We start from the raw sequence: 13719 nt of genomic DNA on the forward strand, positions 1-13719 counted from the left end.
ATTCTGGGGGAAAGTCCATCAACTATTTTGGGCCAAGAGGATTAATGCTGTTTCTAAAAATTCCAAACCACATCAGAAAATGATGGTTTTTTTGTTAATAATTTTTGTATTATTTCTTCTTATTCATGATTGCTCAGGGTGTTCTGTTTGACCATACCTTGACTTCTCCTTAGTTCCCTGGTCTTTTTGTGATATTCCATCAGTAAATATGTATTGCTGCATTTATATCCTGTGATAGTCTCCTAAAAGTCTAATATTAGTTTACAGAAGAAACTAACTTCTAACAAAATGCTGCTAGGCTTATGGATCGAGTAAGCCAGATAACACCCTTGGGCTTTTTTGTTAAACATGGTGGTACTTTAGATATGTACTTTAGATAAGCATAAGGAAATCTGTTGTGATCTTATGGACCTAGTGCTTTGTGCTGGACTTTTTTTTCCCTTGTGATAACCAGTGTCATGAAAACAGCTTATTTATTATGTATTTATTTCTCTAAAGGTAGTTAATTTGTGCCATGGAGCTGTAATATTAACACTGAAGTTAGAAAGTTGATTTAAGTGTAGAAGATCGTTAATACAAGCATCAGCTCAAGCAGCAAATATTATATTAAGTCTAGGCACAGAGGTGGAAGTATTAAGTAATTACCACATTTAAAGGGGCTTATTTTTGGTTGTGAAGATAAGACATAAGTTAAATGGGAAGTTTAAATAGTAGTGCAAGAAAACAAGAGGAATACCAAGACTGCATGATTTAATTAATAAATGATTTCCATGGTGAGTAATTTCTAGAGGAGCACAGAAATGAATGATGAGTTTAGGGTGGTTCAAGTTTTTCTAGAGAAGATGGATTCTGACCTGGGATTTGAAGTATTAGTAGGATTTGGAAGAATAGGGAGGTTTCTGGAAGGGAGAACAGTGTGGGTAAAAGGGCAGAGGGTAGGAAAGGCAAGATGTGTTTTAGGGGAGACATTGAATAAATTATTTTGGCTAGAGAGGAGGGTTCTTGAAGGTGAATAATAGAGATAAGACTGGCTGGACAGATTATGGAGGGTCTGGAAAAGCAAGCCAAGGTGTCTGGTCTGTTTATTCTGTGGCCATTTGGGAGATGTTGACAGATTGTGTGTATGTAGGTGGTGAGATGCCTAAGGTGTTAGAAATAGAGTGACAGAAGGATACTGGATGAGTTGAAGGAATTGACTTCTTTTTGATACAGACTCCTATGGATCATAGGTTCCAGATGGAGAGGCAACCTTAAAGGTCGTCTAATCCATCTCCCTTATTTTACGGATGAGGAAACTGAGGCCCAGAGAGAGTGATTGACTTGCCCATCATCATCCAGAGTACAGAAAATGGGAAAGGTGGGATTTGGTCACATGTCTTTTGTCTCCAAGTCCAGGCCTTCTCTACTATTCCATATTACCTAATTCTTTAGAGCCAACTTTGCTCTCAAACGATCAGCATTGAAGGCCTTAATTAACTTGCTGACTTTACCATCTTGCTGACCCCTTTCCACTATATTTAGAGACTGATTTAGATGTCTAATTATCTAATCCTTACCAACAACCCTGTGAGCTAGGGCAGAGGTAAGAACTGTGCCCTGCATCAGAGTGCATACCGAAGCTAGACTAGCTCTTCCTGTAGGGCTACTGGTTTCTGACCTGGGAACTTTTTCTTCTGGGGCTGTGCTATACTTATTAAGGTGAGATCTGTTGGAAGAGGTAGATAAATTAGGTCTATTTAGCACGTGTGTGTAAGACTTGGACTTAATACAGGGTGTGAGCCCCAGGACAAAGTTCGCCTTTGCCTATGCCAGTATTCCAGGTAATTCCAATTCTGTAGCAGTTCCCTAGATGGTGAAGACAAACGTGATGTGATACACCCCATATCCCATGAATTTCATTTTGCATGTAGACCCAGACTGTGAATTTCTTTGTGGGCTTTAAGATTAGGTCTTTATCTGTAGTAAGAGAAAGCCAGGCCTGCTTGGTTATTCAAAAGTGGCTTCACACACTCTTTCAGAATTGGGGTGGGTAGGAAAAGGGGAGTTGTACATTTCACTGGAGGAAATGCTAGTTGACTTATCGTCTGCTTGGGACTTTACAGTCTGGTTTTGATTATATAAAGTGGCATCTTTCTTAAGTAAAGGAAGCAAATTCCAGACATTCCTAGTAGTGTATACATATTGTATGTGTGTGTGGGGGGGGTATTTCATTTTAATTTTGGGGTACCAGTTTATGTTAGGAATCAATTTGGGTGGTTTCAGCTGTATACCTTTCTTTTTGTTTTCTAGACAAAACACAAGAACATCTTAGAGGATTTAATTAAAAGAATGCTGATGTTTGACCCTGTCCCTGTTAAGCAAGAGGCCATGGATCCTGTCTCAGTGGTAAGGTCTTCAAAGATGGAAGATTTACTTTTCTGATTCTGTGTTACAAAAGGGCTCTTTTGTTCTGTTCCTGCTTAAAAGTATTGGTAACTCCCTGATAAGTTTTTCTGAGTAGAAGGTTTCCCAAAACCACCAGTGGTAACTCAGTAAATGCTTAGATAATTAGTAATGGGACTGGCCCTGTGATTTTATTGGTATAAGGAACTCCTAGGTGAGCAAAGTCCCTCTACTGGTACAGGTAGTCACCTTCTCTGGTTGCCTAGAGACCCGAGAAATTAAGTGACTTGCCCAGGGTTCCACAGCTAATATTGGTCAAAGGTAGGTCCTGAACCCAGATCATTCTGATTTTAGGGGAGCTCTCATTAAAACTGGTAATGAGAAATGGGTAATAAGCTTCTTTAGCTCACTAGATATGACGGTGAAGGACTCAAGACTTATTTTAGTTAACTACATAGTGGGAAAATCTGATAGTGACTTGTATATAGTACTATAATGTTTGCAACTGGCATTCCTGTTTCTGTATTTCCATTAAGTGTAAAACGTGTTAGGTATAAAATGCATTGTTAAAACAACTCTTCAGATCAGACGTCTATCACCTGTAACTATTGAATAAAGACTGGAAAAATCTAAATAACTACTGACAGGCCAGGACACACCTTGGCTTTGTGCATGGGACTAATCTTTGCTTTTCTAGGTTAATCTTGTGACAGGGCCCGGATTTCTAGCTGAATGACCTTGAGCAAATCCCTGAATTGCTTTGCCTCAGTTTTGCCATCTGTAAAATTGGAATGTTGATGGTTGTTGTAAAAAAGTACTTTGTTAGCCATAAAGTGCTTATATCAATCCAGGCTATTACTATTGTTCATCTGTTCCTTATAACACTTAACGCAAAATTCGAATCTGTTGACCCTGGTTGCCATGTTGGCTAAGCTATCCTTTATTTTCATGAATACCTTTAGGAAATTTTAGGCAGCTTTGGCTACCAGTCATTTTGTCTGATTAGTTATTTGGCCTTAGAGTAACCTGAATGAGTTAACTAGGTAAAAGTCCCAGGCTTCAAAGAAGGGGGAATAGTTGAGCATTGGGAGGTTCCAGCTTAGTCAGTATTAAATAACAGCTCTTACTCTCTCTTCTTCTCTCTCCTTCTTTTACTTCCATGTGCTTGGAAAATATTCACAAGGGGAAAAACTTGGACCAAGGGCTGGTAATGAGAAGCTTTTAAAATTAGATCATCTTTATGTATTGGTTATGGCTGTTCCTGCCAAAAGTGTTTATCCTGCAAGACACATGGGGGTCACTCTGAGGCTGCAGAAACTGAGAGTTGCCTGAGATATGACTATTTGTAATTTTTGGTAGAAAATCTTTGTAAAGTAGCCCAGTGAAATATAATGCAATTGCCTACAATTAAGCATAAAGCAATAATTGTCTTGAAAGAAATGAGACTTTATTATTGAGCATAGAGTAATTGTGTATTTGAACAGGTTCAGGGAAGCTAGCAATGAAAATTAATATTTAAATGAAGAATCTTAGAATTGTTTAGCATTAGTAGGATAATGTAGAAAACTTCCATTTTTATTTTCCCTAACTCTTGAGGGGATCTTCTCCGAACTTTTGAATAATACTAGGAAAAATCAAGGAATAAACTTTTCCTAGCCACGCTGATAGTCCTTAAATGTCAGGCAGTACGTTAAGATACAAATAACTTCAGTACCAGGAAATAGGGTTAATTTTGTAAATGATGCAGATCAAATGATGCATTTTATCCAGTGTGCTTCCAGCACTTTGCATCAGGCATGGAAATTGGTCTCAGGAGTCTAGTTTAGAGCAAAAACAAAGACCTATATTGCTAAGTTAATATGATAATTGAGAGTAAGAAAATTCACCTAACCCGAAAAAAAACAGAAATAAAATGAATTATAAAGTTATTACTGGTTTCTGTAACATCCTAACTTGTTATCATAAATGAAATCAAAATACACGTATTCTCTGTGTCCCTTTGCAACTAACTGATGGTTCCTTTCCATGTATGTTTTTGTTTCACCCAGAAATAGATTGGAATCCTTAAAATTTTCAGGAAACTTGGTTTAGATACAGTAAAAATTTCAGTATATATTCAGTATATAGAGGGGAATTCCTCTAGTTGAATATTTTTTTAAAATAGGTATATTCCCTTCATAGGCAGAAGACAGTGAGTTTAAATTTGACCTCTCTGACCTTAAAGTGTCCTCAGGGTCATAGTTCTAAATGCTAATTCTTATTCTACAGAAATAAGAATTTAAGAAGTTTCTGCTGAAGCTGGGTACTCAATTTGTGCCCAGAAAGGCTTTCTATCCCCAGTTTCAAATATGTTTTCTTCTGATTTGACTCTTTGTCTTAGGTGCAGAATGAAACAAACATTAAAAAAAAACAAACCTGGTCCTGTAGGTGCTTAATAAATGCTTTTCAGCTTGACTTGGGTTTATTGAGATTTTTTTGGTAGTTTAAGCCTCAGAGTTGGGAGAGAAAAATAAAATTTCTGACTTTATAATAGAATACTACTACCCTTTTATTCCACCCTGAGCTCTGTGAACTGGAACAGAGCTAAAGGATTCTATAAAACCAGCCAAATTGAGAGTGGAATGGGCACCCCTGGGATTCCATTGCAACTAAAACAAAAGCCCTGGAGGAATGTTACTGAAATTGAAGGAGGTGGAAAGGGGAAAAAAAAGTATTAAATAAATTCTCTTTATAGAGTTCTCCTGGAGATGACATCTGAAGTCTTGTTCCTTCTGTGATTTTAAGAAAAAAAAATTACCCAACAAGCCCCTTACGGAGCTAAAATTATGTTTATTACTATTCTCTACTCTTTTCTAACAGGGGAATTTTATATAAAGTTGGTGAGTCTGGTTGAAAGAGACCTTTCTGTGGTTGTGTTTAACTAGAAGGGTGTGATATTTGCTTTTCCTACTTTCTGTTTGTTTATAAATAAACCACACCTTCCTGGTATTGGAGCTCCACCCAGACTTCAAGATTCCTTTGATAACTTGAATCCTGTCCTAATATCTAGTAGCACTCACTTTTTTTCTTTAATGAATTAAAGTAGCACTCGCTTCTTTTTCTTTAATGAATTTTAAAAGTGTACTTTTATTAGAAAAAAGTTGAGGAAGGAGAATAGCATTTACTTTGAAATTTCAGAATATGGATGTTTCTTTTTAAAAAAAAGAAACAGTGAATTCCTTTGGCAGAGCTCCTATGTAGGCTGTTAACAAGCAGTCTCAAAATTTTGGTTCTTCTGGGCTAAATCTTTCTCTTAGATGTATACAGGTGGTAATGTGGAAGAGGTCCACTCTTTTCCTTCCTAAGTCCACCCTTTTCCTGGGTGAACTTCTGCCTGAAGGAACCCATGAAATTGCCTCCTTGGTAGAGTGGGGGGAGGTGGGAGTATTAGAATCAAAATTAAAGAATTTGGGTTCACATCCTGGCTCTACTATTCTGTATAACCTTCGACAATTTACTTACCGTCTCTGGGCTTTAGTTTCTTCATCTGTAAAATGTGGGGATTGATCAGAGGTTCTTAATTTGAGAAAACCATGAACTTGTTTTTAAAACATTTTTTTTGTGTTTTAAGTAAACTAATATTTTATTTTTGTATTTAAATGCAAAAAATGTGATTTCAATAGAAAAAATATTTTAAGATATCTTGGTCTAAGTCACTTAGCCTCTCTGATATTAATTTTCCTCCTGTGAGACAAGAGGCACTGAATTTCCTTTCACTCCATGGGCTGCAGAGCTCTTCTCCACACACTGAGAGTTGGAATTCCCCAGCTGCAGTGTGCTGCCGGGTCCTCTCACTTACTTTTGGAACATAATAGCAGCTCTATCCTTCCAGCGGTAAAGTCATCTCCCTCCACTGGGAGCCCTGGAAAAAGAAAGGGAAGGGGGAGAAGAATCCCAAGGCGGCTGGGCCAGTGGTTCTGGGGCCCCCAACTGCCAGGACCTTTTGTTTGTTATTCAGGGGCTGTGTAATTCCTCCTTGAAGTAGAGATTTGTGCTGTGAGAAGGAAAGCGTTAGACCCCGTGCAAGCACAGCTTTCTGTGAGTCAGGAGGTCCATTACCTGCTAGCCAGCCATTTGGGATAGTTAACAAAGGATCAGTCATTTAGAGCTGAAGATAATCTTACAGATTGGGGCTTCTTAAATCAGTTTTTGTAACCTGGACCACTTTGGCAGTACAACAGAATTTATGAATCCCTTCTCAGAATGTTTTTAGTAAGATGATATGATGCAGTTTACAAAATATTTTTTAAAAAAACAAGTTCATCATCCTCAGATTAAAAACCCCTGTTCAAGGGGCAGCTAGGTTACACAGTGGATAGAGCATCAGCCCTGGATTCAGGAGGACCTGAGTTCAAATGTGACCTCAGACACATAACACTTACTAGTTGTGTGACCGTGGGCAAGTCACTGAACCCCATTGCCTAGCCAGGAAAAAAACAAAACAAAGCCCTGTTCAACTCCTCACATTTTACAGGTGAAGAAACCGAGGCCCAGAGAGATTAAGAGAATTGCCAAAGGTTGCCCAGGTAGGTGGCAGTCAGCAAGCGGAACTGAGATTTGAACTCAGATACTCTGATATTCTTTTCTTCACCCATGTGATGGCAACTAAATTCTTAGACATTGCTGGGGACAGTCCTCCTATCCATTACAGTTTTCTGATCCAAGAGTATTTTAGCTTTAACAAAGGAACTCTTAATAACAGAGTCATAGATGCAGAATTGTAAGGGACCTTAGAGGTTGTCTCGTCCCAACACCCTCATTTGACAGATGAAGAAACTGAAAGTGGGAGAGGTAAACTGAGCAGAGGGTTTTTTTAATGTCAGTTTTACTGATTCAAACAGATGAAAATTAAATAATGTACACATTTTGTTTGCATTTTTTTGTAACTGGTAATTAACTTGGCTGAGTTTTTCACATGGACTGGATTGGAAGCATGGGGAGGGAAGTGTTTGCTTTAATCAATCAGTAAACAAGTTTTAAGCACCCACTATGTGCCAGGCACTGTGTTGAGCTTTGATATGCTTTAAGGACTATAAAAATTTTAAAGGGGAGGAGAAAGCATAACCACAGACATCTGAAATACACTATGTGGCATGATCATTTTAACAGTTATGGAACAAAATATTATGTGAGGTCCTATAGGAAGGTCATGACTGGTCTCATGGATGGGGAAGGGTGGAGGAGCAGGCATAGCATCTGGGCTTTAAGGATAGGCATAAAGTCAGTGGGAAAAGAGGGAGAAAGGACATAGGGAAATAGTGTGAGAAGGGTATGGAGCTCTGAGAGTGCAGTGTGCGTTTTGGGAAGCAGAGAGGAATTCCTTTTGGCTATAGGGTACTATATGGAGTAACATGAGAAAAGGCTGGAAAGTTACCAAGAGGGGGGCTGGCTTGTGGAATGCCTGGAGCTCCAGATGAAGGCGTTTTTACCTTTACTCTCCAGGAAATAGGGAACCAGTGAAAATTATTTGAGCATAGTCATGACCCGATTAGCTCCATCTATTCATGAAAAATATAATTCTGGCAACCGCATGTTAAGATGGATTCCTAAACCAACACTGAAGAAAAGGAAATTTAGGGAATCTTCATTATGTAGCAGTACTCGGAGGGGAACATCGAATTATATTTTTAAATCTTCTGGACCTTCCCCCTTTTTAAAGGATTTTTTTTTAAGGCATGCACAGGAATTAGGATAAAATGGACTTTAATTGTTTGTTGTTGTTTTTTTCAACAGTTAAACCTAAAACCAATATGTTGTAACTAAAGTGAAGATTTTTTTATTTTTATTTAGTTTGGTCAGTGGGTGGCCTGAGAAGAGGGTTCCTTAATTGTTTTCCTTTAAAAATGCAGTTATATTTGAGCAAACTACTTTTTTTTTTTTTAAGGTCTGCTATTTTTTAAAAACTTTTTCCCCTCCACATTCAAATGTTACGTCAGTGATACATTTTTATGGCCATTAGTAGAAATGCTAGTTCTTTTTCTCTCTAGTAATATTCCATATTCTTGCTTTTGATTTGATTTCTTTCTGAGCCAGTGCCCTCTTGGTAATTTGCATGACTTTGTTTCAGAGGGAGTGTTTCAAGATGGGTAGGTGATGAATTATAACTTTGCTTCTCAGGTGATGGGGGCACACACCCAACGTACACGCACTCTGTGAACCTTTCATCAGTCATACAGTAGGGAGAACTGTGTTGCACACCGAGAATTCTCTACAATATGAAGATAATACTAAGTGGTGGTGTAAAACCAAGCTAATTATAATTGCTTATTAGCTTCACCTAAATAATTAAAATAAATGCATCTTTTATAAGGTCCAGGTAAACATCTCAGCAAAATTCTTTAGACAGTTTTATTAATGACATTTGCTTGTCTTTTGTGGTACCATAAGATTTGAAATAATTAGTCATGTACACAGGCCTGTGTAGCTAAATCTTGTCTTAAACTTTGTGATTTGTCCTTGTGACCCCTGTGTCCCTAAATAGTTTCCAGTATTCAAGGAAGAAAATGAGTTGTTATAGAAGAGGGGATTCATTTGAAACCAAGGCGCAAGCCAAGACTTCCCATGATGTTTATGAAGCTTTGTCTTATTTGTGTTTTTTTTTCCTCCCTTAGTTTATGCTTCAAAAAATTTGAGAATGTTATTAAATTTGAAAATTCTCCCCCACCTAAATTCCTAGTTCCCTGAAACTTGCCACATTGGATAGCGGGAGCCAGCAACTACAACCACCGAAGCATGTCTTATTTGCCTAGCAGTAATATACATGGGGCACAAGGAAGTCCATAAGCATAGGATGCTCCAGAGGACCCACAGAGTCCTTATCCTATTCCCTGGCTTCTTGGCCATCCATCCACATCTTCTACAGACATGTAGAGAAGGCAGAAGTACCATATGTATGTATTTCATCACAGGTTGGCAGGTATTTCTGATTTCTGTCACTATGTTAGGCTTAAATAGTCTTCAGTAGGAAAAAGTCATTGATTCAAATAAATTAGGGACTTTTTCATGGTGTTTTGTGCTTTAGCAGTGTGTGTATATGTTTATACACATAGACAGACATGTGAGTATGTGTGTGTGTGTGTGTATATTACGTATTCTGTGTATGCATATATGGATTTAGGCTATAGTCATTCTTAAGGGGTTGGTACCTCCAGAGGATTAATGAAGTCTTTCATCATAACAGGCAGTGTGATGATAATGATGATGATGATAATACCTAGCATTTATATAGGGCTTACTATGTGCCAAGCACTGTGCTAATAAACCCTTTACAATTATTATCTCATTTGGTCCTTACCACAACCCTGTGAGAGGGAGGTAATATTATTATCCCCATTTTACAGATGAGCAAACTGAGGCAAGCAGCAGCAAAGTGACTTTTCCAGAACCATGCAACTAGGAAGTATCTGAGGTCTGATTTGAACTCTGGTCTTCCTGACTCCAGGCCCATTGCGCCACCTAGCTCAGAAGTATAAGACATTTACACCCTAGACCAAATGGAATGCAGTACTCAGAATGGTGATGTTGAGGCCAGTCTGCCTTGTAGTCTTTCTTTAGAGATAGATGTTGGAGCTGTGTGTATAGCTAGTCTTTTTAGGTGTAAATGGTGAATCTCTAAAGATATGAAAGATTAGGTACTATGTTCTCATTTCAGGATCTGAAAGTGTGTTTTGATCACTGAGTTTTGAGTGTTTTTTGTTTTTATTCATCTAATCTGTTGCTTTTCCTTAAGGCAATATAAAAAGGGGGAAATTCCACTTAATTTAAGATTCTAGCTACTTGCAGTTTTATTAGGGACAGAGAGAAAAAGGGGTGAAAACTATGAGAGGAAAATTGTTCATTGCTGAATCAAAACAGTTAGAAATTGTTCTTCATTTTTATAAAGTTTATGATCCAAGCAAGACTTTTTGTCTTTAGCGAGACCTCAGATTGATGGAAACTTTTTTTTTTGTGCCCATTGTGCTGTATTTAATTGCAATGTCATAAACTTAAACCCTCACTGTACATTCCTTATTATAGTCTTTTGTTGACTTTGCATTGAACCTGGTGCCATTTTTGGCTTCATGCTTTCTATTGTGGTACTGGGTCCTTGGTCCTGTAATATCTTTGAGGTTTGGGGGAGGGGGGATCGGTTTCTGTGTAAATCATAGCTGCTTCCACAGAAGTCCTGATCAGATGCCTCTTCATGGCCTGGAGGTGACCCTGTGTTCTCAAAGTTTGCCATTCGAATGCAAGCTCTAGCAGGCCCTCCCAAGCTAGGAAGACTTTAGATCGTGCCAGTGGTGGAGGCCATGTGTCTGCTGTTAAAGGGCCAGCCTAGCCAGAGACCAGCATGAATGTTCTTGAAGACTACCTACCCATTTGCAGAGCTTTATAAGGTGGAGGGAGCATCCACACCTACAAAATCATAGACCCTTGAAGTATTGGCATGTAGCAAATTTTTTAAATGGAAATTTACATGCGTTGTAAGGTTGGTTTTCCACATTCTCTATTTTTATCTTTATTTAGGCAGTTGGGGTTAAATGACTTGCCCAGGGTCACACAGCTAGTAAGTGTCAGGCGTTTGGTCTGAGGCCGGATTTGAACTCAGGTCCTCCTGACTTCAGGGCCAGTGCTCTATCCATTGTGCCACCTAGCTGCCCCATGCAGTCTCTGTTTTTAAAGTGGGATTAGTATAAATTATTGGCATAGAGACTGGACCTATGGTTTATTTCATTGGTATGGATAAGGAAACTCCTTCAACCAATGCAGTTAGACCCCTTCTCTGCCCAGAGCTCTGAAAGGCAAAGACTTAACCCACGGTCATTTAATAAGTGTCAGAGGCAAGAAATGAATCCAGGTCTTCCTGGCTACAAGGCTGGCTCTCTTTGCATCTCACTTTCTTATTTAGAATTGGAAATGGTGTACACCAACAAGGCAATGTCATTTTTGAAAATTTGCCTTCTTTTAATTCTGTTTTAAGAGTTTATTTCTTTTTCTCTCCCATAAGAATATCCAACTTCATTGCAATGAGAATTTCCATATCATCTAAACCCACAGAGAATTGTATTTCACAAGACCATCAATTTAGAGGGTGGTTAGATCATCTAGATCAACACCCCTCATTGGTATAGATGAGGAGATTGGGACCCAAACAAGTCAACTGACTTGTCTAAGGTCACGCAACTAGTAAGTGGAAAGAAATTCCCTGACTCTCATCAGGCAGTATGGGGTACATCTAAAGCTCAGTACACCAGGAGCACTGGACAGGCCTTTGTCTTTCCAAAAAGTTTAAACTACACTAAAATTAGATTACTCTGAAACTCTTAAGAACCAGGTCTATAATTAAGAAACTTGGCTATGCTATGGGTGTGGCAGCTGCTTTAGGCTGGGAGAGCTAACTTCCAGCATATTTAGCTGTAGTCATTTGTTAAACACTCTTATCTACGAATAGATTATCTGCCAGGACCTGAGTTTCCTCACCACCTGAAATTAGGGGTGGGGAACCTGGCCACGAAAAATTGGGATTCAGTCAAAAGGCCGCACTTAAGTACCTAGAAGGCCACATGTGGCCTTAAGGCCGCAGGTTCCCCACCCCTGATAGACAGTACGCTTTGTGGGGCCGAGCCAGTGTAGAAGTCAGTGTGGGAGGGATGAGGATAGATTTGACTACATTAGTACATTTCAAGACCAAATAGAAATTATTTTTGGATTCCCTTCTTTGATATCCCTTTTTTTTTTGTTTTTGTTTTTGTTTTTTTTTTTTTGGCTAGGCAATGGAGTTAAGTGACTTGCCCAGGGTCACACAGGTAGTAAGTGTCAAGTATCTGAAGCTGGATTTGAACTCAGGTCCTCCTAACTCCAGGGCCAGTGCTCTATCTACTGCATCACCTAGCCGCCGCCATTCTTTGATATTCTTTAAATCTTCTCCCTCCGATTAGTGCAGCTAAGCAGTTAACATAATGGTAAACCTCATTCTAGGCAGCATTTGGATATATCTATCCATTGAAGTCCACTGGATATATCTATCCATTGAGAATGGAAGGGTGGGTTCTCTCACCATCATCCCACAACATTTGTTGTGTGCATGGGTTTTAGTGTGCAGCTCTGTTGTTCAGGTTATACTCCTGTTCCGTCTTTGGAAGCCTACGATACAAAGCAGATCCTATTGGCATGGACAGTGAGACTTAAAAGCAGTGAGCTAGAGAAATGAAGAATTAACATCAGAAATGCGTACTTGGCACTGTGTCTTACTCAAGTCTGGATGACACGGTTATATTGGTAGAGTGGATTCATATGTGAGTTTTAAGAGAAAATTGTGTATTTTGAATGAAAAGTGCATGCAGGTAGATGCCACTGTGTAGTTATATCATTTATCTATGTTTGGTTTTTTATACATACATACATACATACATACATACATACTGTTTGGGAACAGCCATCGATCAGTAGGTGAACTAACACTTCCACAAACCTTACAGAGCCATAGAAAGCCCAGCTGTTCTTACTAATAACAATAAGAAGACATGCAGTGGTATTTCTAAGTATTGGTTGCTATGGAATGGTTATAAACATTATATGTAGATATGGTCAGCCAGCCTCTGCTTGATTCCTGTTTCTAGGGATAGGGAGGCAGTTTGTTGTTGGGGAAGGAGCCCTGAATGGCAAGCTTACGGAACTGCCCTGAGACTATAAAACTGGACGTTGGACTTGGTTTTTATGGTCCCTTTAAGCTCCAGTGTTCCATGATTCTGCTTCATGAGACAAGCCATTCTCATTGGTGCCTTCGTTATTAGAATGTTCTTAACTTATATCCAAACAGAATCTGCCTTCCTGTTATGTATGTGGTGTCTTCGGACGGCATTCTGTTTTCTGGACGCATACAGAATAGTCCTTTCACCCTGTGAGAGCCCTTCAACAAACGATCAGAGATAGCCCCCTCCTCTTAGCCTTCTCTTTTCAGTGTGAAACGTCTCTGGTTCCTTGGAGACAACTAGCTGGCACAGTGGATCAAGTGCTAGGTCTGGAGTCAGAAAGACCCAAGTTCAAATTTGGCTTCACGTACTTCCTAGCTGTGTGACCCTGGGCAAGTCATTTAACCTCTGTCTGCTTCAGTTCTCTCAGCTGTAAAATGGGGATAATAATAGAATCTACCCTCCCAGGGTTGTTGTGAGGATCAAATGAGGTAATATTTGTAAAGCACTTAGTAGGTGCTTAATAAATGCTTATTTCCTGCTTTCCTTCTTCCTTCCCTCCCTCCCTTCCTTCCTTCCTTCTTTTCTCCATTTCCTCTTCCTTACGCCATTTTTTTTCCCCTAATGT

At 39.0% G+C, this 13719-nt stretch overlaps 1 protein-coding gene across 3 annotated transcripts in view; it reads left to right on the top strand.

Annotated features, from left to right (window-relative positions):
- The window catches only part of KLF3 (Kruppel like factor 3), a 40045-nt gene that overhangs the window by 11833 nt on the left and 14493 nt on the right, over positions 1 to 13719 (top strand). For all 3 annotated transcript variants that reach the window (XM_027836216.1, XM_027836218.1, XM_027836217.1), the window contains exon 2: positions 2290 to 2385. In XM_027836216.1, coding sequence (XP_027692017.1) covers positions 2329 to 2385 — 57 coding nt within the window. In that variant the 5' untranslated portion in view covers positions 2290 to 2328. The remainder of the gene's footprint in view (positions 1 to 2289; positions 2386 to 13719) is intronic.

The sequence above is a fragment of the Vombatus ursinus genome, unplaced genomic scaffold (genome assembly GCF_900497805.2).
Source record: "Vombatus ursinus unplaced genomic scaffold, bare-nosed wombat genome assembly UNPS02014818.1, whole genome shotgun sequence".
Taxonomy (NCBI): domain Eukaryota; kingdom Metazoa; phylum Chordata; class Mammalia; order Diprotodontia; family Vombatidae; genus Vombatus; species Vombatus ursinus.